The sequence below is a fragment of the Phyllopteryx taeniolatus genome, chromosome 8 (genome assembly GCF_024500385.1).
Source record: "Phyllopteryx taeniolatus isolate TA_2022b chromosome 8, UOR_Ptae_1.2, whole genome shotgun sequence".
NCBI classification, from domain to species: domain Eukaryota; kingdom Metazoa; phylum Chordata; class Actinopteri; order Syngnathiformes; family Syngnathidae; genus Phyllopteryx; species Phyllopteryx taeniolatus.
Window position 1 is genome coordinate 18,689,597 of NC_084509.1, and position 25,329 is coordinate 18,714,925.

Below are 25,329 nucleotides of genomic sequence, written 5' to 3' on the forward strand. Positions count from 1 at the left end.
AACTTTTTACCTCTGCTTATTTATGGTGTGTGGTGGATCTGGGTGCCTTTTGATGCTTGAAGAGTTTTGCTGTGCAACAAGAGTTTGAAATGCTCCATCTGTTGTGATTTATATTGTGATGGATATTCATTGGAAATGCAGTTAGACACGCATAAATTCTAAGACTATCAAGGCATTCTTGAACAAAATGTGCTGTGAAGTGCCAGAAAACCTGGTCTGTTTGAGGGCTTAGATCCTCCAGCAGGATGAAGACCAAACCCCACAGCTAAAACCTTCAAAGAATGTGGATAAAACTAAGCCTTATACCCTAAACAAAATTTTTATACTTATACGGAACATCTGTAGATGCTGTTGAAAATATCGTGCGCCTTTAACATACAGTTAAAAAATGATTCCAAACAGTTATTGGATATTTAGATCAAAAATATATAAACCACTGACAGAGACGTTTTAAACTTTATTCACAGACAAGATCTCATAGGCAGATAATATATACAGATAATAGTTTTATTTATCTAACATCAAATAATATCCACCCATCTGTTATATTAGTAATAACATTAGTCCAGTCTTTGAGTCTGGACTAAGGCGTTATACATCTTACAAAACAGTTTATCAAATAGCTAAAACACATGCAAGGGGAAAACAGATATAGTACTATTTTAAATGATTTGCAAATGTCTTGATTTAAATACATTACATAAAAAAATGATGGGCAAGTATGCCTCTTGACTTCTTCAGTGGTGGAGGTTGTGCCCAATGATACCTTCTTTATCACACAGTGCCTTTTACCAGCAAATTAAAGATGGGACAAGCAGAAGCAAAAATGCAACCAAATATTTGTCACTAGTTTGATCTTACAGTACAGAGATGGAGAAGCGACATGATTATGTGCCAAAAAGAAGAATTTCCCATTTTGTGCAGCTCAACGTGTTACTAAACACACAGATAAGGAGGAGGGGGGGGGGGGGGGGTCACTTTGACAACACATGGAGACAGTCGTCACTCCTAACAACAGTAACCATCATAGAAGTCTCGAAGGACAGAGGCCAAAAGCCTTGGCTACATGGAAATCGTGTGAGAACCAGCAGCGGATTATTGCATCATCTGTTGGGACAATTATTTGCCAGAGGAAAAACGGGCAAATAAGCAGGGGATGTAGAAGGAGATAGGACATTAACTTAACGGTAAAGTGCAGCATGATCAAATCCACAGGGTGCTACAGTAGCCGGGGAGGTGACTAGGATGGGCCTTAGGTGGGGAGGGGAGGGGGGCAACCTATGACCATCCTGCTCACACTTCATCACAGATAACCGTCTCCACCACGAACGTATTCTCAAAGTGACGAATGCTGTGGCAATCCTTTGCCTCTCGCTTGGTGATGCCTGTGAGGGAAAAGTGGTGAGACACAGACGGGCTGAGATCCCGGGCTCAACTTTTGATCACATTCCAAAACTAATTTAATGACCTCCAGATAACTTTTTGTGATACACCTAAAGCTACTTACGTCTGCGGGAGACACGACGGTTCAAGCGGTATGTGTCCTTCCCGTTGCAAAGGCGGTAGATGAACGGTCCCAGTTGACGCATGTTGTGCACTTTGCCGGTTACCACCATCTCTTCATGAATTATGTAGGTCTGAGGCAGGTATGTTCCTTTCTACAGGACCCAAGCAAGAAAACGCAGTGAATCACCCTTAAGCGTGGGGCATACGTTCCTGACCCACCCACAATAGTATTATTCCAATATATTAAACACACTGTAAACATATTTGAACTCACAAAAAACTATGCATGAAATGTACAGAAAATATTTGACTTAATTTGTAGTGTCTGTGTGTGCGCCTTTAAGAGGTGGGGCCTGGTGGAGTGGCGTGTGACGGGGGCCAGTCTACTAGTGATTGTGTGGACGTGAGCGGTGGCTGACATCAGCTCCTGGATGCATGTACTCATTGTGTTCGTATGTTCCTGTTTTTCCCAGGGTTCAATAAACTGTTGAAAATGCATCTGCAAATGTGGCTCTATATTATTCGAGGGCTCTGTAAAAACCCATTTAAAAAAGTTGACAAACCACAATATAGCAGGGGAACAGTGCGCAACCAACAGCGATTGTTTGCTTTGTGTGACAATGAAAGCAACTCCTGCGCACCCCAACAGTACTTAAGTGCCTTAATGTTAGCCCAACCACCCATCCATCTTCTACATGCCTAACCCACTTACTAATTGACTGACGGGTTAGTAACTAGTCAATCACAAGGCACATAGACTGGTTTGACACTGCAGGTCCATGCACCCAAACATTCCAATTGAACGCGTATGTACAATTTATCTATTTCCATGTACATGTAAAGTGACACATTTCAGATGTGGCTTGTTTACATTTACAGAACACATGAAACAAACCATGTGAAAATGGCCAAATTGCAGCTATATAATTAAACAAGTGTCAACACCATGGCGTGAGGACAGAATTAAACATTAATACATCCATCAATTCTCTGGACCACTTGTCCTCACACGAATACATAAATAATATGAATGTTAAACGTTACATACTGTAGTTGGCCTGGGCTGACTGTTCCCCTCATTTAAAAATGGGTAACCTCCTCATTGCGTCATTGGTCACGTCGGTTATTACCGTAATTTCTCATGTCTAACGCGCACCTTTGTATAATACGCACGCCCAAGTTGACTTCAAAATTCTGGAAAACTTGAAATTTGTAAGATGGGTACAATTCTTGAAAGAAAACATGAAGGACCAGGCGAAACACTTAATTTTATTTTAACGAGGAGAAGTGGCTCAGAAAATGGATGGATGGCATTCAAATCAAACGGTCAAGCATTTCAGAAAAAAACATTTTCATTAAACAAAACACAACCATAAAGAAATTGATGATGGTTGTTGTTCAGTCATTAAAAAAAACTATTTCACAAATTCTGCCAGGGTATGTAAAATTATGAGCACAACTGTACATATATGCAGCCATACGTACCCCTGTCATATTGGAATGAAAGTGCAGGCTACACTTTTTTATAACCACTAGGTGGCAGTGGCATTTTGGAATGAACGTGTACAGCCTTTTCATAACCACTAGATGGCGGCATACATTTATAAAATGTGAACGCTTTTTTCCATTTGCCCCTATACCTATGTATAATGCGCACTATTGTCTTTTGGGGGGGAAATTTGCATTATAGACGAGAAAGTATGGTAATTTCCTTATTTAAGGATCGACACACTTCTGATGAAGGATATTTTGGCCTATTTACTGCTCTATGCTTTCATTGTTTTTGAGATTTTCGTCTGATGTTCGAGCAGACGCCGGTGTATACACGTTGCTGATCAGTCATCGCATTGACATCGCATATATCTGTGCGCTCACGCTGCATGCGCATCAGCAGATATCCGATACACACATGATTTTTATCCACATTTGGAAGAGGCCTGATTCTGATATGAGGATATTTGATTCCATGTGGGGTTTTTTTTCGCTTTATGCTGCCATGATACATATCCAAGTAGCGCCACTTGAGAATACAAAATTGGAATTGTGTCACTTGAACCATGCAGTGTAAGTCAAGCCTTACAAACAAACAAACCATTAACATTCACATTCAGGGTGAGCGGAGAGTTGGGTGGCGGCGGGGGGGGGGGCTTTTTGTGTCTGGCCATGTGTCAGCTACATCCACGGATGCGCTACATTAATTGACAAAGTGTCATTGGGTGGCTTGGTGATGAAGTGCTGCTTCCATGAGCGAAAAATACAATAAAATCTTTATGGGCACTCACATTATGGGAGGTGGTGTATGGTTAAATTAGCTAGTGGTAGATTCATTTTCCATCTAGACACGGAGCCGTGAGCACCTACTGCTCTGGAGGGAGTCTCGGTCCAAAAAAGTAACTCGCAGCCTTTGCTTCGTTGCAGTGTCTTAGCTCCACCCCCAGTCGTCAGAACCACACCCACAAAACAGTGATTTCAACCAGTTTGATCAGTGGATATTAAGTGTACTGTAACTCTCTTATCTTTTGGACACCTTTTTTTAAGAGACCTGGGAACTACTTTAAATTGTGACAAAAATGTGTGTCTCTTTTAAAATACCATCCTACCCATCAACATAAGGTATCTATACAATTAATGCATTACCTTGACATTGATGAGCAGCTCCCAAAGGTTGCGCGGGGGCATCACAATGGTGGTGTTGAGCTCAATCACATAGCACTTGTCCAGAGCAATGTCATGGTAAGCGGTCAATCCCTGCAAAAGACAGCTGCTTATTGCAGATGAAGATAAAGGAATAAATGGCTTCAAACTGTTTTTAAAAGGTTTGAAGTCATACTTCAGACATGCTGGCAGCAGACCTTTGGTAATGTTGCACATATTTTACAATCCACATTGGAAGAATGGTTAAAACTCTGAAACTTAGTTGAAATTTAAAACTTTTTGGGGGGGAAACTAACCAAAACATTGGGGGAGAATATAACTCAAAGGAAAAAGTTGCAGGTTAAACAAGATTAAAGCACTCTTGATCCTTATAAACTACTGTACGCTCAACGTACTTTATTGGATGACACGTATAAAGTTTACATTCAAGCACAAATCAAAATATGTCTGCTCACTCTGTGAAAATCGTGGATTATGTCAGCAGGATCGCTGCCTCCAAAATGAGGTACGGGCACGGTGATCTTCTCATAATTATCGGCCAAGTAAATTCCGACGTTCTCCGCCAGCTCCTGTCGCCCACGCAGCGGTGCGTACACGGAGTCCTCGTAAACCACCTTGCAATGGAACAAGTTCTCCTCTGGGGCCTGTTTTCAAGCACATGCACACGCCAGGAAATGTTCTTCAAGTTCAGTAGTCTGAAGACCCATAGTTTAATTCCCCATTTTCTAAATACATGTTTTGCAGTAACGAAAGACAAAAAGGTGGCCCACGTGAGGTATGAAGTAGTAGCGGTACACGTAGATGGAGGCGAGGACCAGACCGGCCATGAAGACAACCAGGCCGAACGTCAGACAGCACAGCCCGTTGAGAGGCGACTTCTTGGAGCGCAATGGTAGGACAAGCTCATCCTCCTCCTCATCCTGGGAAACACACTCAATGAAACTCATCGAACATTTGCAGGTACCTTCCATCAAACACTTTCCGTCTCACTGAACTTCATTGACACCAGTGACAGAATATCCGAGTGCCTAAATAGACTGAAATTTAGCCACTGCCGAGAAACAGCGAACCCCCGCTATATTGAGCTTTATCTTTTGCTCCTCAGCTACTGTATATCCCACTTTTTTAAGCAATCGTTTTTACAGTATACAGGGCAGGCAAGTCCGAATGTGAACGACCTGAAGATAACTGGTGAAAATATGTGCAACTGTGTACTACCCATTTGTGGAGAAATAGCGATAAACTGTTTTTCACCATTTCAATTTTGCTGCTTTTGCTGGGCCTGGCTAAAATGGCATCCAGCATGTGTCACCTTTGCCCCTGGTTGACCATTTCAGTGTTGAAGTAGAAAACCTTTGACTGTCTTTTGTTTTATGTCAGTTTTGCAGTAAACCTTTACTCGGAGTGACAAATAAACAAGCTTGCTTTGCACTTATTTTGAGAACTCCGTGAGCGAGAAGCACCTTGTTATTTATTAAAAATGATGTTACACATGTCTCTCGTTTCTTGAGAGCAAGGATAACCGAAGGACACTGCATGTATACTACTAATTTACAGTTAGGATTTATTTAACAGTTATTGTAGATTGTTGGGGGATATACTGTGTCATGCTAAGAAGTGTTTCTAATATTTCACGCTTCTCGTGCAAGTAAATTTCCATTTTCAGGCCCGTCTCAGGCTCGGAATGCTGCAAGGACCAGAGGAAGTGATGCGCGGACTTGGCAAAGAAGAACCCGACTGAGATGGTGTGAATCAAGCGCCGACGCCTCCAGTCTCGCAGCCCATCTGCCACTACCACAGCACCCTTCCTTTGTTGGCAGGGTGTCACTATGTAATAGATCATCTGCTATACTTGAACTCGCAGCACTTGGTGCTGCTGGCTGTTTGCATCGAGTAATATAAAGACAGCTAAATGTTAAAAGACTGTAAATAATTAGGTCATAAAAGCTTGCAATCGAAATAAACTAGGTTATTGCAAACATGCATCTGTTCTTGTTAGTCTGATCTTCGTCAATGCACCAGGCTGTGTTGAGTTATTGATGCTTTTGATGAAAAGATGTGCAGCCAGCGCCGACACGTCGGGTCCTAATCGGTGTGACACACTGAATGGGAACATTTGGACAGAACACATTGTGTGACACGCATCCCTTTGTGTTCTCGCATCTTTTATTTCACAGCACGGGGCCCGTTTGTCTCAAAGTCAGCGGCACACAAAGCACTGCAGTTTGGCAGCATTCCCCGTCGATCGTCACCTTGCAATTCCAGACCCAGCTGATGTCTGCGCTCCTGTGAACACTTCAATTGCACTTGCATCTGCCATCTTGTCAGCAAAAAGCTGGTGCAGTTTTCTAGCCCTGCCCTATGGTCAACGTGTGCAGGTCTAATCTAGATGTTGTGGTAAATCCTTGTCGACAGACTGCAATAAATAGATCTACGGAAAAGAAAGACTGCACTATATGATATCACTAGATCGATCTCTGCAAATGACTGGCTTTGCGCGTTAGCGTCTGCATAATACTATTTCGTTGACGGGTTGCCACACTCCCTAAAACGAATGGAGGCTGAAATGAACGCACTATAAGAGGAAGGCATCACAGCTCCGGCAGCTTTTGTACTCAACCAAATGGCGATACACGATGCGCCCTCATATCGCGTTACAATCGAACAACCACAAGGAACTTGAACTCACCATCGGATGGGGGATGAGGATTTTGTTCTTGTCGCCATCGTTCTCTTGACCTCCTTTCTGGCCCGCGACAGGCTGGAAAGTGATCTTCCCCATGTTTGCTGAATGGCGGGCCACAAACAAAACCTTCACCTTTCAGAAGGGCCACCGTGTCACCGCTCAACTGCTTTCCCTTCCGTTTCTCTCCCCGCCGGAAGTGGGCTGTTCCCCCTCCCCTCACATTTTCCACTCTTAAAGGGCGCATCTTCTTTTTTTTTTCTTACACTGTGCATTTAGTGATTCAGTTTTAATGATCCCATGCATTGGTGAATTGAAAATATCTAAAATAAATCTAACGCCAACTTCATGTGCTGCAGTACAGTTCTACGCTACTGCAAGCGATAATACACAGCATTTATGAAGGACTATTGTTACCCGACATCCAGTTGCAGAGCATTACCTGCGTACATTCTTTCTCGTGATTAACAGTACCTCATTAGTTTTTGGTTTCTTAGTAGAGAAAAAAAATGATAGCAGCTTCATCATATTTCATTTTTCCCCCTTTATTCTCATAGGGCTCGGGCCTTTGACACTTCTGAAAGTTTTATGCTGAAATTGGTGTCAAAAGCTGCATACAAGCTAAGTTCAATGTGACATTTCAAAGTTGTTAAATTAACAATTCCAGTAGAACACCATTAGGACAGCATCATGCACAGCCAGTGTAGGAACATGCATGTTCAATGTGCATGGAGGAGCTGGGCTCTGAGTGAGCAGTGCTGTGACCTTTCTGACCTGTTTGAATCTATAGTTGACACTATGTGGACGATGTCAACTCATTGCAATTCTGCTCATAGCTTTGTCTATAGTACCATAAGGACAAACCATGATGCTCATAGTATATTCTTAGCCACAAATGTGTAACACTCATTGTACTGGCATTATATTCCATTAAATGACTACAAAACGAGGGCCTAAGAAAGCCACCAAGGTCCTGCTGAAGTTACCGTAAAAGCACTTCCCAAGAAACAAGCCCATAGGTCAGGATGACGAGGCAAATACAAATCATTGATATTGAGGAGTGGGGACACCTCAGTGCACATGTGCTCATCTCCAATTTAGTTAGTTAGTTACTAAGCAGGGAATTGGTTACTGATTTCAACCTTCCTTTCCTATCCAGGAGTGATGTTAGAGCCATCCAACCAGCAAAGTGCTGACAAATCAAGCTGATCCCTTTCTATTATTCCGTTTCATTCTTTGTGCATTTTATTAATATCTTATAGCACAGGTGTCAAACTCGAGGCCTGGAGTCCAGACCCGGCACACCACATCATTTTATGTGGCACGCACAAGTCGATCATGTGCACTGAGATGTTTCTTGCTAAAATACCAAATTTGCAAATTGTCTTCACTTCTAGTAGTTTTGAGACATTGCTAGCATTTTCGTTACCAATCCCTTTTTTAAAATAAATTGAATAGTGAACTTTTTTTTTTTTTTTTTTTTTTTTTACTCACCAATTAGTTGTCCGTCAATTTGTCTTGTATATGTAATAATGAGGTGATGATGTTTATATGGGCTCACAGTCAAAACGGCCATCTGAGGGAAACCATTACTACAATGTAGCCCATGGCAAAAAAATGAATTTGTCACCACTGTTAAATATGGGTAGCTAACTGGGAGCTGCCCTTTAAGTTACGTACAAGAAACCCAGCAACCATTTCAGCAGTAAAATGAAATGTAAAAACAATGACACTTGTCTCACTTAAGGTTTCGAAAGTAATTTGATTACCATTAACTTTCATGTTTAAGGTAAATACAAATAATATATTCCTATGTTAAGGTTAACAAAAAAATAATCTACAAAGAAAAAAAAAAAGCATATTTACATGTTCTCCCTGTCTACGAAAAGAACAGAAGGAGGACTTTGGAGCTTTCATTAGTTACATCTCTCTTCCTTCGCTTGAGTATTTTCAGTGCTGGGTCATTTAACAGCTCACAGGGGGTCAAGACTAGCGCGTGTCATGGCATCAGAGTTGTCGCCACACACTGTATTGATGAAGGCATTGACGCATGTAACTGTCGGACCGCTGAACATGACAGCCACACTGGTCAGGCCACAGCAGCGCCGCCATCAGGTGCAGACACCCATCTGTCACCTTCCAAGGCATGCGGGAAAAGGTAACCATGTTTCTCGTACCATTTCCATCATAAAAGTTTGAGGCCATATTCTTGCTGAGGGTGTGTATGAATCTGTAGCTGTTAAACGCTATACGAGTGTTCAGTAAGACTGAAAATCTTGACTTCCTATGCGTGTCTCAAGTTAGAAGTCTGCCTTCATGGTTAACTGACTTGTTTATGATGGACAAATGTGTTATTGGACCATATGTGGTTCAAGGTGCATGAAAGCAGCAGCATCTACTGTTTTCCTTTAAACAAAAACTCTAGGGGGGAAAAGAAATACACAATGAACAATGTTCACTGATGGGCTGGCAACTTCCCAACAACTTCAAATCCATGTTTTTGTTGTCTTAAGTTTGTTTGCTGAAATTTTGTTCAGAGACCAGAACAGCAGCAGTTGATGGGTCCGTTAAGCAGCCAAGAAATGGTGGCTCCGCCCCCTCCTTGTCCTTGGCACCCTGCCTCAGGCCTCCTGGTGGGTGGGTCTCTTGAGGTCCCGGATCTGTTTGACCAGGTAGGTCTTTTCATCATTGAACTGTTCGTCTTCTGTTCTGTCATTCTGGAACTTGCTGAGGAACTCGATGAGCTTGGCCTGGTTCTTCAGTAAGATGTCCAGGATGGGCTGCGTCTTGCTAGGGTTGGCCACAAACACCTGACACAGGAGGCAGAAAAGAACACGTTCAAGTGTGTGCTGTGGGTGGTACCCACAATGCCTAGGTTTAATTTGTGTTATTTTTATTTTATTTTATGACAACCATCTAAACTTATAGCACGTCTGCCTCACAGTTCTTAAGACCGGGTTTAAATCCGGCCTCGCCTGTGTGAAGTTTGCATGTTCTCCCCGTGCCCGCGTGGGTTTTCTCCGGCTACTCCGGTTTCCTCCCACAGCCCAAAAACATGCATGGTGAGGATAAGCGGTACAGAAAATGGATGGCTAGAAAAACATCTCAAATTATTAAATCTATCATAATATATGCTGAGCCTACTGCATTGTATTGCCTGTCAAAATGTTTTGAATTTTCCTCAGAAGTATTTTACCTTAAAAACATGGAACGCCTCAAACTGGATGTTGCGGCTCTTGTCACGTAGCAAATTCATCATGAGTTTCAGATTTTCTGGCTTGCTGATGTATTTGGTCATGATGCTGAAGTTGTGCCGGTCAAGGAGCAACTCTCCCAGTAACTGTCATTTTGCAGTGAGAAAACAGATGACAATTTATCAATTCAGTTATTTACTGTATGCGGTCTGAGCGACTGGCAAGAAAACACAAAACAATGGGTGCTCGTTCACCACTAGATGGTACTCACAATAACGGGATGGTTCTAAAAAAACAAAAAACAACAATACAACAAACCTTTAAATAATGGAAGCCCATTCCTGCCAGTGAAATTATTTATTATTATTATTATTTTACAATGGTGTAGATGGGAAGAGAAATAAATTAGGGTTTATTTTAAAGGAAGAGTTAGCTAAGAATGTCTTGGAGGTGAAAAGAGTATCAGATCGAGTGATGAGGCTGAAACTTGAAATTGAGGGTGTTATTTATAATGTGATTAGTGGCTATGCCCCACAGGTAGGATGTTCTGTTACAAGTTAGACATGCATTAAAGAGGATGAAAAATGCATTAAAGAGGATGAAAAATGGAAAGGCAGTTGGTCCTGATGACATTCCTGTGGAGGTGTGGAAGCATCTAGGAGAGGTGGCTGTGGAGTTTTTGACCAGCTTGTTCAATAGAATTCTAACAGGTGAGAAGATGCCTGAAGAATGGAGGAAAGGTTTGCTGGTGCCCATTTTTAATAACAAGGGTGATGTGCAGAGCTGTGGGAACTATAGAGGAGTTGAGTCAACTTAACCAAGTTGATGAGCCACACTATGAAGTTATGGGAAAGAGTAGTGGAGGCTAGACTCAGGACAGAAGTGAGTATTTACGAGCAACAGTATGGTTTCATGCCTAGAAAGAGTACCACAGATGCATTATTCGCCTTGAGGATGTTGATGGAAAAGTACAGAGAAGGTCAGAAGGAGCACAAAGGATCCACAAAGACACAATCTTTGTGGATCTAGAGAAAGCCTATGACAGAGTACCCAGAGAGGAACTGTTGTACTGTGGCAGAGAAGTATGTTAGAATAATACAGGACATGTACGAGGGCAGTAGAACAATGGTGAGGTGTGCTGTAGGTGTGACAGACAAATTTAAGGTGGAGGTTGGACTGCATCAGGGATCAGCCCTGAGCCCCTTCCTGTTTGCAGTGGTGATGGATAGGCTGACAGATGAGGTTAGACTGGAATCGTCGTGGACCATGATGTTTGCAGATGACATTGTGATATGCAGTGAAAGCAGGGAGCAGGTGGAGGAACTGTTAGAAAGATGGCGACATACACTGGAAAGCAGCGGAATGAAGATTAGCTGAAGTAAGACAGAATATATGTACATGAATGAGAGGGGTGGTGGGGGAAGAGTGAGGCTACAGGGAGAAGAGATAGCAAGGGTGGAGGACTTTAAATACTTGGGGTCAACAGTCCAGAGCAATGGTGAGTGTGGTAAGGAAGTGAAGAAACCGGTCCAAGCAGGTTGGAACGGGTGGAGGAAGGTGTCAGGTGTGTTATGTGACAGAAGAGTCTCTGCTAGGATGAAGGGTAAAATTTGTAAAACTGTGGTGAGGCCAGCCATGATGTACGGATTAGAGAAAGTGGCACTGAAGAGACAACAGGCAGCAGAGCTGGAGGTGGCGGAAATGAAGATGTTGAGGTTCTCTCTCGGAGTGACCAGGTTGGATAAAATTAGAAATTAGTTCATCGGCGGGACAACCAGGGTGAGATGTTTTGGAGACAAAGTTAGAGAGAGCAAACTTCGATGGTTTGGACACATCCAGAGGAGAGAGAGTCAGTATATTAGTAGAAGGATGATGAGGATGGAGGGCAGTTGGTTTTACTGAGGAGGATGCAGGAGATAGGCTTACATGGAAAAGGATGACACACTGTGGCAAGCCGAAAAGATATAGATGTGTGTGTGTGTATGTGTATATATGCGCGCACGCACACACACACAGTGTGGCACAAAAAGTATTTAGTCAGCCACCAATTGTGCTAGTTCTCCCACTTAAAACGATGAGAGAGGGCTATAATTTTCATCATAGGTATACCTCACCTATGAGAGACAAAATGAAGAAAGAAAAACAAATACTCCAGAAAATCACATTGTCTGATTTTTAAAGAATTTATTAGCAAATTACAGTAGAAAATAAGTATTTGGTCAATAACAAAAGTTAATCTCAATTCTTTGGTCTATACCCTTTGTATCTGCAGGATTTGAGTCCCTGGCATAGTAGTGTTTTACTGATGGTAATCCCCCCCCGTGTGGTTCTGGGATTTATGCTCACCGTTCTTGTGATCATTTTGACCCCACAAACTGAGATCTTGCGTGGAGCCCCAGATCGAGGGAGATTATCAGTGGTCTTGTATAGGCTTTACACGATCAGGATTTTTGGGACCTATCAGCGAGTTTTAAAAAACGATAACCGATCCGATCACAAGTTGAAGCAATGCTTCTATTTAAATGATTTGTTGATTTACTGTATATACTTGTGAACTGTATACTGAGTATTTTAAGTATTCATTCTCTAGTCCAGTGATTCCCAACCAGTGTGCCGTGGCACATGGCACATTAGTAATGCCATGAGCAATCTTCAGGGGTGCTGTTGGAAATTATAAAATTTTACCAACTGGTCAAAAAATTATTAAAAATTTACAAGAAATAATGTATCTTTGTTCCTCTATTTATGATGAGGCAATGTGACAGACAGAACAAATAAATGCTCTTCTATTAGATGGCAGAAAGTACATACAGTAATTACTGTGCATCTACTTTTGTGACATTTTTGTTTGTTGGTGTGCCGTGAGATTTTCCAATTGTAAAATATGTGCCTTCGCGCCATAAAGGTTGGAAATCACTGTTCTAGTTAGCTCATGTATTCTTATCAGTCAGGTCAAACCAACACTGCAACATGACAGAAATAATGGGAGCTAACTTACTGTAGTTGAATTACTTTATTTTTATTAAATTACTTCACACACCGAAACTTTAGAGCATAATTTGAAAACACACCGGGATGTTTACGCACAACCGTTCGTGCTAGCACTAGCTTGCTAGGCTACATAACGTTTTGTTGTCTGCTTGCGAGGCATTTAAAAGTACGTGAACATACCTCAAGCAAGCCTTAAATTAACGTAATCTCCCGAGCACCAGTGACCACCAGCACACGTTTTTCCCCATTTTGTTCTTATAATACACACATCGCAATATCGTCGCCATGGTAACGACTGTATCCGGTCACGTTTATGAGTTGACAAGATAGCTCAGTGATCATAAAAGACGGGACGCGGTGGTATCGGAATACATGATTTTATTGCAGTAGTCTGACATAGTGCAATCGTGAAACACCAAATTTGTCTTGTAGTCTGATCCACGCATTACATGTTGTCTGTCCCACACCGCCGACATGTTTTTTTTTTTTTTTTAAATAACTATTGGTTGTCAGATATTTACAGTCCGACGTCAAAAGACACACGACAAGGCTAAAAATAAACTAGCTTTTCAATTCAAATATACTGTACATGATAGCGACGCGAGGTAAATGTCTTTTGCGGAGCCGAACAATGATGTCATTGATCGGATTGGCGAATGATGACATTAAAGCCGATCAGCATAAAATGTTAATTATCGGCTGAAACCGATCAGGCCGATCAGATGTAAAGTGTAAACTCTAGTCTTGTATCTCTTCCATTTTCTAATAATTGCTCCCACAGTTGATTTCTTCACACCAAGCTGCTTACCTATTGCAGATTCAGTCTTCCCAGCCTAGTGCAGGTCTAGAATTTTGTTTCAAGTGTCCTTTGACAGGTCTTTGGTCTTGGCCATAGTGGAGTGGGACTGTTTGAGGTTGTGGAAAGGTGTCTTTTATACTGATAACTAGTTCAAACAGGTGCCATTAATACAGGTAACGGGTGGAGGACAGAGGAGCTTCTTAAAGAACAAATTACAGTTCTGTGAGAGCCAGAAATCTTGCTTGTTTCTAGGTGACCAAATACTTATTTCCCACCATAATTTGCTAACAAATTCTTTAAAAATCTGACAGCGATTTTCTGGATTTTTTTTTTCTCATTTTGTCTCTCATAGGTGAGGTATGCCTATGATGAAAATTATAGGCGCCTCTCATTTTTTTAAGTGGGAGAACTTGCACACTTGGTGGCTGACTAAATACTTTTTTGCCCCACTGTGTGTGCGTGTATTTGTGTATGTGTGTGTGTGTGTGTGTATATATATATATATATATATATATATATATATATATATATAAAAACAGATTTTTACTTGGCAAAAAGCCCATATCCTCCAGTATTTTTTTTTAACTCATAATGGCGGGACCTGTTTCCGCCAGTGATTTTTCTTACTTTATTTTTAACTCCCCCACACGTTGCTAGCATACATACATTCATTAAAAAAAATAAAATTTGCTGGCAGAAACAGGCTCCGCCGTTTGTGAACAAAGAAATAAAAAAATAAAAAAATTACTTGCAGAAACGGCCTTCGTGCATTGTTAAAAATAATACTTTTTTTTTTTTTTTTTTTTTTTTACTGGTCAAGTGTGTTTTTAGTGGCGGAAATGGACTTCCATATTAAATAGCTCTGTGAGGCGTTATGAGGAATCCCACTCGTATTCTAGGAAGGACACTCCCTACTCCAATATTACTGGCTGCTGTATCCCAGTAGAAAACGCACTACTTCTTCCAGACAGAAAAAAACGTACTGTATGTGACAAAAGTGTGGCAGCTTTAATTTGAATCCCACTGACCCTAACCACCTTAACCCCAACCCTAACCCTTAACAAAACCATAACCAAACATCTGATTTGTATTTTGTACAAATGTGATATTTGGGACGAGGATCTCATTACACTACATAGCCTGCTCTTCCCGTGATGCAGGAGCCAATCATATTACAGCGGGGCATGTCCTGTCTAGAGCGCGAGTGGGATTCCTAATAATACCTCTGTGAGACCTGTTTATGGTATGGGGTCAATGCTCTTACCTTGAGAGACTGCCTTTTTGTCACATAGTTTTCAGAGTGGAGTAACTTCTCGTATTCACTAAAGAACTACAGAGGGGAGAAAAGCAGAACAGATGCTGATGAGCAATTTGGTCAAGGAATAGTTTCACAAAAAATGGCTTAAGGCAGCACTAACAGCAATATGACTGACAAGAAAAGGAAATTATTTAGTGTTTAAGGATCCGAAGTTGAGTGGTAAATGTACACAATTTATTCCCTCGATGATGATGATTATGATGATGACTTGCACATTTAACATGGATCAATGTCGCACATAACAACCAGACAAGGAAACATAGCACACTTACCTTGTCATAATGTTGTTCCAGAAACTCTGCACTCAGTAGCTTGTGTCTTGTGAGGAGGTCCTACAATCAAATTCACAACAAATTTAGACTTGACAATGACACTGTCTGCTCACATTTTTTCTGTTTAGACAGCTGGGGGGGTGGGGGAGAAACACCTTAGAAAAGATGAGAACAAAATATCTGTAATTGATAAATCTGAATCGTAAAGTATCTTTTAGGTTACAGTGCAGAAGTCATATTGGTGGAAATAATTATTAATTGTACATGAGTCCAACTAAAACTGTGACCTCACAAAAAATAAGTATCTGAATTTGAAACAATAATGTTACCTGACTTTTTAAACTGACCTTTCATTGTAAGACTGATACAATTACAGAGGTCTTCATCATAGCGAATATTTTAACCTCCAGTTCACTTTGCAACGGGTCTTGTATGCATCACTCAACATGTCAAGCAACTTTCTGTTAATGTGACAACCTTTCAGAACTCAAATTATTTCATAAAGAAAAACATCAGGAAATGATGAAATGTTTGCGGGTGTGCAGTATCACAATGCAGCCTCCTTACTTTGAAAGTGGCGAATGCATCTGAGGCAATATCAAACGTGGACATCTCCACATATCGGAAGAAGTCATAAAACTGCTCTGACCACAGTGTGATTTTGGCCAGTGGTTCATGTCGGATACATTCCCTCAACATGATCCCACAGTTGAGGGCAATCTCTGGAGACTCGTACCTGCACAGCACAATAACAGGCTCACTGAACAACAAGCAATAATCCTACAAATACACATACAGCAGAGTATGGTTGCACATGTATTGTTCACAATTTTGGTGGTCAATCATCATCTCAGAACAAATTAAAATCTGCCAGAGCCATTAGACAATTATTGTTTAAGGAACATCAACCATTTACAGGTCATTTGAGAAGTTGTTACCACATTACTTTTTTATTTGTGTAGACCCTGGAAATGTCTCCTACCCTTTTAGTAACATGAAGAGTATATTTTGCTGGGTACAGAGGTACTCCACCGTCGGTGTCCGAGTACCAATCTGACGTCTCAAAATGTTGTTGAAGATCTGAGCTACATCTTTTTTGCCCTGGGTGTAAAACACAAAAACAATAATTACTAGAGGTACAACAATCCATTAATCGACAATCAATTATCAAATTAATCGACAACTATTTTGATCGTTTAGAGACCTTGTTAAATTAAAAATTGTCTGAATCCTCTGAATTTATCTAATTTCTGTAGTTTGTCATGAAAGCAGACTGATCATCTTTGTGTTTAATCGAAAATGTTTTTGCTTTATGATTAACATTTGTGCCTATTTTCTGACATTTTAGCAACCTAACCCTTAACTGACTCATAATCAATTTATGTTCGTGCATTTTCTGCACTGTTAATTTGAAATAATATCCTGTTTTTGAATAAAGGAAGGGAAATAAAAAAATATATATCCAATTCATCGTTTAATAAAAAAATAATTGACAGATTAATCGATTATCAAAATAATTGTTAGTGCAGCCCTAATAAATACATTTGATAAAGCACAGTACAATGAAGACATTTTTACAACACACTCCTCAACCAACAACCCAATGAGGTAGAAATGCAGAACAATAAGATGACAGCATGGTCACACACTTCCATGTATGTATTTTGTGATGCATATTTCTCAACCATAATCTAACAGCAGGAAGTATGAGGGAAGGTGAAAGAAGAAGTGGCAGATCACACAACACTGCTACTGATGACACAAGTGCATGAGTCAGGGAAGCACCAGGGAGCTGCTCTGGTGGCACATGGCAGAAACAGAGCTTTGATATGCATCAACACAGAGACAGTGTCATTATCAACATGTTCCCAACACCATGACTTGACTCAACATTTCATTTTAATGACAGAATACACCAAGAATTACTGTTATTATTACAAGAAATGAGACAGGCAAGCATTTACACTTACAGCCATACCTATAATCATTGCGGTTTTCTTCTGCCATCTAGCGGTGATTATTGTAACAACACGGTGTTGTTCAATGTAACAACACGGTGTTGTTCAATGTAACAACACGGTGTTGTTCAATGTAACAACACGGTGTTGTTCAATGTAACAACACGGTGTTGTTCAATGTAACAACACGGTGTTGTTCAATGTCAAACAATAGGAGGTGGGCCGAGCTACCTATCAAACACCCACATAATGCATACAAGTTCTCCCCTTGAGACAACAGCACCAACTGGGATAGGCACAGGATAAGGTGCATGGAGGATGGACGAATAGATTGAAATTTTTCTTGCGTCCACTTAAAAGCAGGACCATTTTATCCCACCCGGCAGCCATTGTTTATCAGGAGTTCTCAAACTTTTTTTTACACCAGAACTACCGCCCCCAAAAAATAGCTTTCCAAATACCACCATCATGACCAACATTAAAATACAGTAGCAAAGAAGGCCGAAGTGGTCATCAAAAATGATGACAGAAGTTTCATTCCGAAAAAGTATATTTAATATTAATATAAGCCCATTTGACATTATGTAGGTTGAATTAGCACTGCGCCTAAATATAGAACATTTTAAAAACTAATTAAATGATTTAATTCAAATTTACTGCACTTAAAGTTCAATGAAAAAAAAATAACATTGAAAACCTACATTAAGTTGCAGCAGTTGCAATGATCTGATTAGGCATGCTGAAAATGGAATGTGTTGAAACACTGTGTTACACTTAGCAAATGTCTTGAAATTACCTACTACTGTCTTCTGGGTGTGTTCGCAGGTTTGTTGGGTTAATGTGATATATGAGATGATAACAGATGAAGCGTCTCATTTGGCTCACTTAGTAAAAGTGAGCACTTTAGGGATCAAAGAAATCAATGTCAAAAAACGACAGCGCAAAGACAATATTACAACAATTTCTTTTAGTAGAGTCAGAAACGCCGTCTCATCCACCTGTGTGCATCCGAGAAACTTCTGGTGCTTGTTTAGTGACACCACAGCTGGTAAGTTTGCATTACAACTGCAACATGTACTGTTTACATGTTATTAATTACATCACCAGATCAACTTCTCCATGAACACTCTGAATACCGTCACTCCACTGTTTATAATTCTTCTGAGGTCTGAATGTTTTAAAGAACTTCTTTAGGTTATTTATCTATTCATATTCTTTGAATGCTGTCACTGAGGAGAGAACAGGCGTTTTGTGTGATATCGCCGATAGAAATTCTGATCCAAAAACAGCTTCAAATTAGTAAAACAGTACAACTTCATTATTCCTGAACATATCTCTACACTACACACTAGACCACAGATCACAATTATTTTTTTATATCGTCCGATCTTGATTTATCACAATTTTTTTTTAAATAGCCAGTTTTAAAACATTGTACTGAAAACCAAAGAAGCTAGAGAGTAGTTAAAATTTTTATTAAAGCCTTTTGTTAACAACACTCATATTCAATATTTAAAACAATAACACAAACATATAATAAGCAGATAAGGCAAATAAAATGCTGAAAAATATAAGAATTTTCTCTCAACAGTGACAACGAATGTCGAAAAACATTAGTTTGAACTCCTAAGACAGGTGGCAAAAAAGACTGAGAAAGTTGAGGAATGCTCATCAAACACCTGTTTGGAACATCCCACAGGTGAAAGAAAAGGCTCATTGGGAACAGGTGGGTGCCATGATTGGGGATAAAAGGAGCTTCCCTGAATTGCTCAGTCATTCACAAGCAAAGATGGGGCGAGGTTCACCTCTTTGTGAACAAGTGTGTAGGAAAATAGTCGAACAGTTTAAGGACAATGTTCCTCAATGTACAATTGCAAGGAATTTAGCGATTTCATCATCTACGGTCCACAATGTCATCAAAAGGGTCAGAGAATCTGGAGAAATCACTGCATGTAAGCGGCAAGGCCGAAAACCAACATTGAATGCCAGTGACCTTCGATCCCTCAGGCGGCACTGCATCAAAAACCGACATCAATGTGTAAAGGATATCACGGCCCTGCTTATTTCAGCAAGACAATGCCACATTCTGCACGTGTTACAACAGCGTGGCTTTGTGGTAAAAGAGTGCGGGTACTAGACTGGCCTGGCTGCAGTCCAGACCTGTCTCCCATTGAAAATGTGTGGCGCATTATGAAGCGTAAAATACGACAACGGAGACCCCGGACTGTTGAACAGCTGAAGCTGTACATCAAGCAAGAATGGGAAAGAATTCCACCGACAAAGCTCTTCCTAATTAATACAAAATGTACTAGCAGATCAGCTCTTGTCACCGATGTTACGTGTGCTTCGCGGTTCCACTTGGGACCACAACCAGGGCCCTGACCCGCAGCACCTCAATGTGAAAATACAAAAGACCAGCGCAACAAATACCACACTAGCTGATCTGATGAGCAAAAATGTTGCTTAAATGTAAGAGTAGCAATAGAGGATGTCCGCTCCAGAGGTGGGTAGAGTAGCCAAACATTGTCCTCAAGTAACAGTACTGTTACGTGACAATAATGTGACTCAAGTAAATAGTAGTCCTCCCAAAAATTACTTGAGTAAAAAGTATGCAATGAAATTATTACTCGTACTGAGTACATAGTGAGTAACTTCTGATTTTTTTTTTGTACCACAGCATGAACATAAATTAAAAAAAAAATAAAAATACAAAATAAAATGTGAAGGTACACATTCTGATGCTGTGTCTGTGTGTGCGCAGTCAAAATTACAAAAAAAACATCTACAATTTACTGCACGGTCTTTCCTCAAGTTATAAGTGGGCTGAAATATCTACATTTGGGCAGACAGTGCCAGACAAATACTACAATACATGAAAGCTGTTTTTTGTTCATCTAAATGTAAACGAGTAGCACACCGTTGCCTTCATGGTAACGACGACCTTCCCAACATGGCCACCACGTAGGCACGACGGTCAGCGGGGGAGGCTTATCTAGTGTGAATACCTGTGTCCGGGAAGCCCAATGTGTGAGGTCATTTGACTTTCTTTTGATTGGTGAACTTGAAATTGGATGGCGCAAACAGCGCCCGATGTGGAAGTCGAAGTCGTAGTCTCGCACGCGAAATAGTTGATAAATAAGCAATAATTAATAAATAAAAGTAGCGAGCGACATTTAGATCATTGTAACGTAGCAACAGCAGAAGTGGCAGAAGTTTTTTCTGGTCTCGTCAACGCCTGTGACTGCGAGCGCACAGGCGAAAACTCAGGCCACATATTAGTCCGCAGCGGAGTAGTATTCATCTGTGTGTGAATGGTGGATGTGTGGAATGGATCTAGCTGCCAGCGTTCAAGGAGTACGAAACAGCCTATAACGTCAGTGACGGCAACTCCCCTCCCCCAAGCAATCTATCTCGGATATATAGGATTTACATAAATGGGCTATTTTGAGTTCAAAACGGCGAATTTTGCCAAAAGGCGACTGATTTGCATGTATGATACATACAACTTCATCATGCACTGTCAAATACATAGCCATTCTCAATAGCTGGGTACTTGCGTTTTCTTCTTCAGCAATAATCTTTTACCTCAAAGTCAATGAGTTGCAGGTCTGCTATCAGTGTGCTGAGCAAGCCACTGTTGTAGAGCTCCTGAGCGAGTTGGGCCACTGCTTCCGTCTGGGGCTCTTTCTCATTAGTCCCATACAGGATTTCCTTCATGGCCACTAGGCTCTTTGACACCTCTTCTGTAGCCTGAATATATAAGATGCACGTGAATACTGAATTATTACATAATGCATAAAAGTGCTATACATGTACAAACAGACAATATGCCCAAAAGCACAGGAGTAATTGTGTTAGATTCAGCCTACCTTTTCAGCCTTTTTGTCAGAAATGTCGTGCTTTTCGAGCACCGTCATACTGTCCTTAAGATTCTTGACGATGTCCGTCGGCGACTTGTGGGACTTGCCAAAGGGGAACGGCATGGCGGTGGGTTACCACGAGAAACTGGGCAGCGCGCGCTCCACCTGAGTTGTCAAATGTCAACATGGAAAAGAAGTTGCAATCAAGCCAATTTATAGGGCATGAAAGTAGCATTCTGCCAATGACAACACGTTTGAACAAGTTGGAGATAATTGCAAAACCCTGTGAAACGATACACAGAGGCTACCGGGTGACTCTCTCAAATGATTCCATGCAGACGTGACAGCAGACATGTTCATACAGAGGCTGAAAAAAATGATAACACTGGATAAAGAACACCATGTAGGGCTCCAGTATGTAAGGTATTTATGCATGTATGCAAGACCGTCAGCACATAATGAGTACATTTTAAACATAGCTCTTACGTATACATAATGCAAGTGTGCCTAATGTTGTGATCAGTGACTGCCTTAATCATATAATTCAATTGAGAGCATATACATTTATTTCCTGAAGGAAATAGAAATATAAAAACAGCATTAATCCTGTGATTTCAAATTGCTTCGTAGAGTGTCAAGAGGCAAACAAGTCATGTAATGGTTGAAAACTCCTCCTTCAGCTCTAATACTAGTCCAATCTTGTCAAACTGATTTGAGGAAATACTTGTGTTCACACAGTAAGTACAGTAGTATCTTGTTGTACAACCTCTCCAGTAGATTTTAAGCCACGCGCACCCTTGAACAATTGATGTGAAGATCCTCACATATTTTATTTAACACATAGAACATACTAAATTAATACAATTACAATTTTCATTCATCTTGTGTTAATATCTGTGTTCCTTCTGAAACCTGAATCATGTGACCAAAAGAAACAGCTGTAACAAACAGCTGTGAGGACCCCATCTCACTGGTGCTGGTTCACTTGAGTTACAAAACAAGGTCTCTTATCTACACGGGCCCCTGACCCACCCAGTTACTTTAGACTCACAACAAGATAGCTAGCTAGATGGCAACCCATATCTTTGTTGTAAATTTAAAAAGGACCTGTTTGGTGGCCAAAATAGATAATCCCAGTCTCATGAAAGGTGAGATAACAATATGCAATATGAAGACTCATAGATGCCTCAAGGTAAATATGATTCTCATGGAGCATCAATGGAACTAGAAACGCATGGTTGTAGATGGTTGCCGAACAGACATCTTCCAATGGTTCATGAAGCGGTATTTGAATGTGCCAAAATTTGATGTTTAACAATATTTGTTTTATGTTCTTTAGGTTTTAAAGTGGTTAATATCTTAATCACACGTGTTGTGCACCATCAATGTTCATATTAAAAAACACATACTAGTCTTGGTTTCAAGAGGATTGGCCATGAGAAGGTTGCTTAATGATACACCGTTAATAATCTGGAAACACCTCAAGTTTGCCAGGTGGCCAAATCCGTCTTTCACCCCAGCTAATGCTTGTTAACATATCCAGCAGGCAGCCTTTCTGCTCCTGACCTGCTTCACTATCAGTGACGCAAATAGGAAGGCATTGCATATGGCAGGTTCCATCAGCTGCTGCTGCAATGACTGCTACTTGTCATGTTGGAGGGATCAAACATTACCACCCAAAATGGATTCACTTGAGGAAAACACTTCTAGTAGACAATAAGCCAAGGTTTTGGCCGAGATAGATTACACCAACAATGCAAACTAGTAAACAGTGCAGCACACATGAACTATAATAATGAGATCCAACAACGGTTGTAGCATATAATGTCGGAGCTGTATTGATTTGACATTTGTTATTATGGTTTACTGCATTATAATAGAACTATTAACATAAAAATAAGGTAGCACGCCATTAAAACAGCTCTTAAGTAGGCTGCAGTGCAGTTCTCCACCACTGCAAACTCCATATATATGCACACACATATACATAAGTCCCGAACTAGATTGGTCACATTGGCTAGCTAATGAAGTGAACTGACAAGTGCATCTACTATAATCTTTCTCGAATTCAAAGTTGGTACTAAGGTGATTTACTTGACGGGCAGGGCTCACTGACAACGTTAATTAAAGCCAGGGGGCAATAATAAATGAAACCCCCCACGGCCCCTTTAGCAGCTGGTAACATGACGCTGAGCACCTCCCATCTGTCTTCGACCATGCCTGCTTTGTGATGGTCGAAACTGGCACAATGCAGACTTCTTCATTGTGTTGCAAAAAAAGACACGGCATCAACGCGTAGCCGTGGCAAGCGTATCCCCCAGTACAAATTGATTTGGCAGCGAAATTGGAATCTATTCGCAAGGCAATGCGGCCTATTAGGCTTCAATCACAGCTCACCAAACTGCTGGCTTAGGAGTGAATACGTGTAGCGTGTTATCGGGGCTAGGACAGGCCTACTGCTTCCCAACCATTTCACTACATGGATGTGAATAAGAGCACTCGTTATCAAAACGCGAACTGTGATAGTTAATTCCCCGCCGTACGTCAATAATATGACGACGGTATGCTAGTTTAGCACGGCCAGGCCTGGCGAAGGCTGCGCTCGCACAGTCAAGTCCATGCTTGACATAAACAACACCATGCTAAAGATGTGCTAATAAAACACTCCAAACGTCGTCGAGTCAAATGTCAATAAGGCTAAACCGTTCGCAACGAGCTACATTGATGTAGTCGCACAATATAATCTTATCGTCCACAAATGTCAATTGGGAACACTGGTAATGCAGCAGATTACCTCGTGAACGGCGTTTATGCTCGTTTCCCCCAATTCGTCACGTCGGTAAAAGGCGACGCGGGCCCTCCTCGAAACAAAAAAGTCCGCGTCGTCGTCCCCCTCTTGCTGGTACTCGAGTTAGTTGTGTGGCCAGTACGCACGCTGACACTGTCAGGGGTCCGCAGTCCGGCTGCTAGCGTTAGCACAAGCCAGTTTGTCACCGTCCCGTGTCTCTCGCGCCTCCTCTGGCTGACTGCTGCTATTGCAGTCATGGCGGGTGGCAATGAAAACTCTTGGTCAGTACTCACACTCTGTACTTAAGTAGCAGTATACATTCTGTTTAAAAACAAAATAAAGACTGGTAAAAGTGGAAGTACAGTACTGAGTCAACCTCGTGTAAACGTAAAAGTACCAGTTTCTGAGATGTTCTTTAAGGACCTATTTAATACTGTGTATATTGTTCGGGACTTACAAATGATGTCTACAGAAAAAAAAATTCCCCCCAAAATAAACTCAGTCGTTTTCTGATTTTCAGCCAGATTTTGGCACACGTCACGTGCAGAAGGAGAGGACGTTTCCTCATTTGACATGTTCTGCAGTGTAATTTTTGTTTTTATTGACATTTTTTTGAGACAATAAGCACAAATCGTGATAGTGAAACATATTACGCTTATTATTATTATTATTATTTTGCCTCCTTGAGGAAAGAAGACAGCCACGTCATCCCACATGAGGTAATTTTCAAAGTTCTTTTATTTGTTTTGAAATGTCTCAATGGTCTTGGGCCATCATATCTAGCCAATTTGCTTTTACCTTTTATCAACCCTCACGGATCCTGAGGTCCTCTGGCAGTGGCCTTTTAATTGTTCCAAAAACCAGAACAAAAACCCACAGAGAGGCTGCCTTCAGCCATTATGGCGCGCACCTTTGAAACAGCCTGCCAGGGGGCATCAGGAACGCACAGACTGTTGATGGTTTTAAAGGTTGGGTCAAGACTCACTTGTTTGGTTTCGCTTTTAACTGATATACTACTTTTTATTTTACGCATTTATGCATTACTTATTTTACTCATTTATCTATTTATTTATTGTGTAATGCAGCCCTATGGGGGGCACAAGTCAGTGCAAACTGTAGGCCGGTCCCAAGCCCGGATAAATGCAGAGGGTTGCGTCAGGAAGGGCATCCGGCTTAAAACCTTGCCAAACAAATATGAGCGTTCATCCAAAGAATTCCATACCGGATCGGTCGTGGCCCGGGTTAACAACGTCCGCCACCGGCGCCGTCAACCTGCAGGGCGCTGTTGGAAATTCAGCTACTGTG

The 25,329-nt window shown here is 41.1% G+C and overlaps 2 protein-coding genes across 2 annotated transcripts; both read right to left on the bottom strand.

Moving 5' to 3' along the window:
* Positions 1-444: 444 nt before the first annotated feature.
* Positions 445-7,048, bottom strand: LOC133482127 (integral membrane protein 2C-like). Its single transcript, XM_061781821.1, has 6 exons — positions 6,851-7,048; positions 4,932-5,081; positions 4,617-4,805; positions 4,144-4,254; positions 1,508-1,658; positions 445-1,385 (listed from the first exon to the last, which is right to left on the bottom strand). Exons 1-6 carry the CDS (start codon positions 6,941-6,943, stop codon positions 1,294-1,296), a joined length of 786 nt encoding a protein of 261 aa, XP_061637805.1. The 5' UTR covers positions 6,944-7,048; the 3' UTR covers positions 445-1,293.
* Positions 7,049-7,364: 316 nt separating this feature from the next.
* On the bottom strand, positions 7,365-24,285 carry cab39 (calcium binding protein 39). The gene is made up of 9 exons (XM_061781820.1): positions 24,031-24,285; positions 21,246-21,401; positions 20,962-21,126; positions 16,401-16,519; positions 15,986-16,154; positions 15,419-15,478; positions 15,093-15,158; positions 10,041-10,184; positions 7,365-9,654 (listed from the first exon to the last, which is right to left on the bottom strand). The coding sequence occupies exons 2-9, from the start codon at positions 21,357-21,359 to the stop codon at positions 9,466-9,468; spliced, it is 1,026 nt and encodes a 341-aa protein (XP_061637804.1). The 5' UTR covers positions 21,360-21,401; positions 24,031-24,285; the 3' UTR covers positions 7,365-9,465.
* Positions 24,286-25,329: the final 1,044 nt, after the last annotated feature.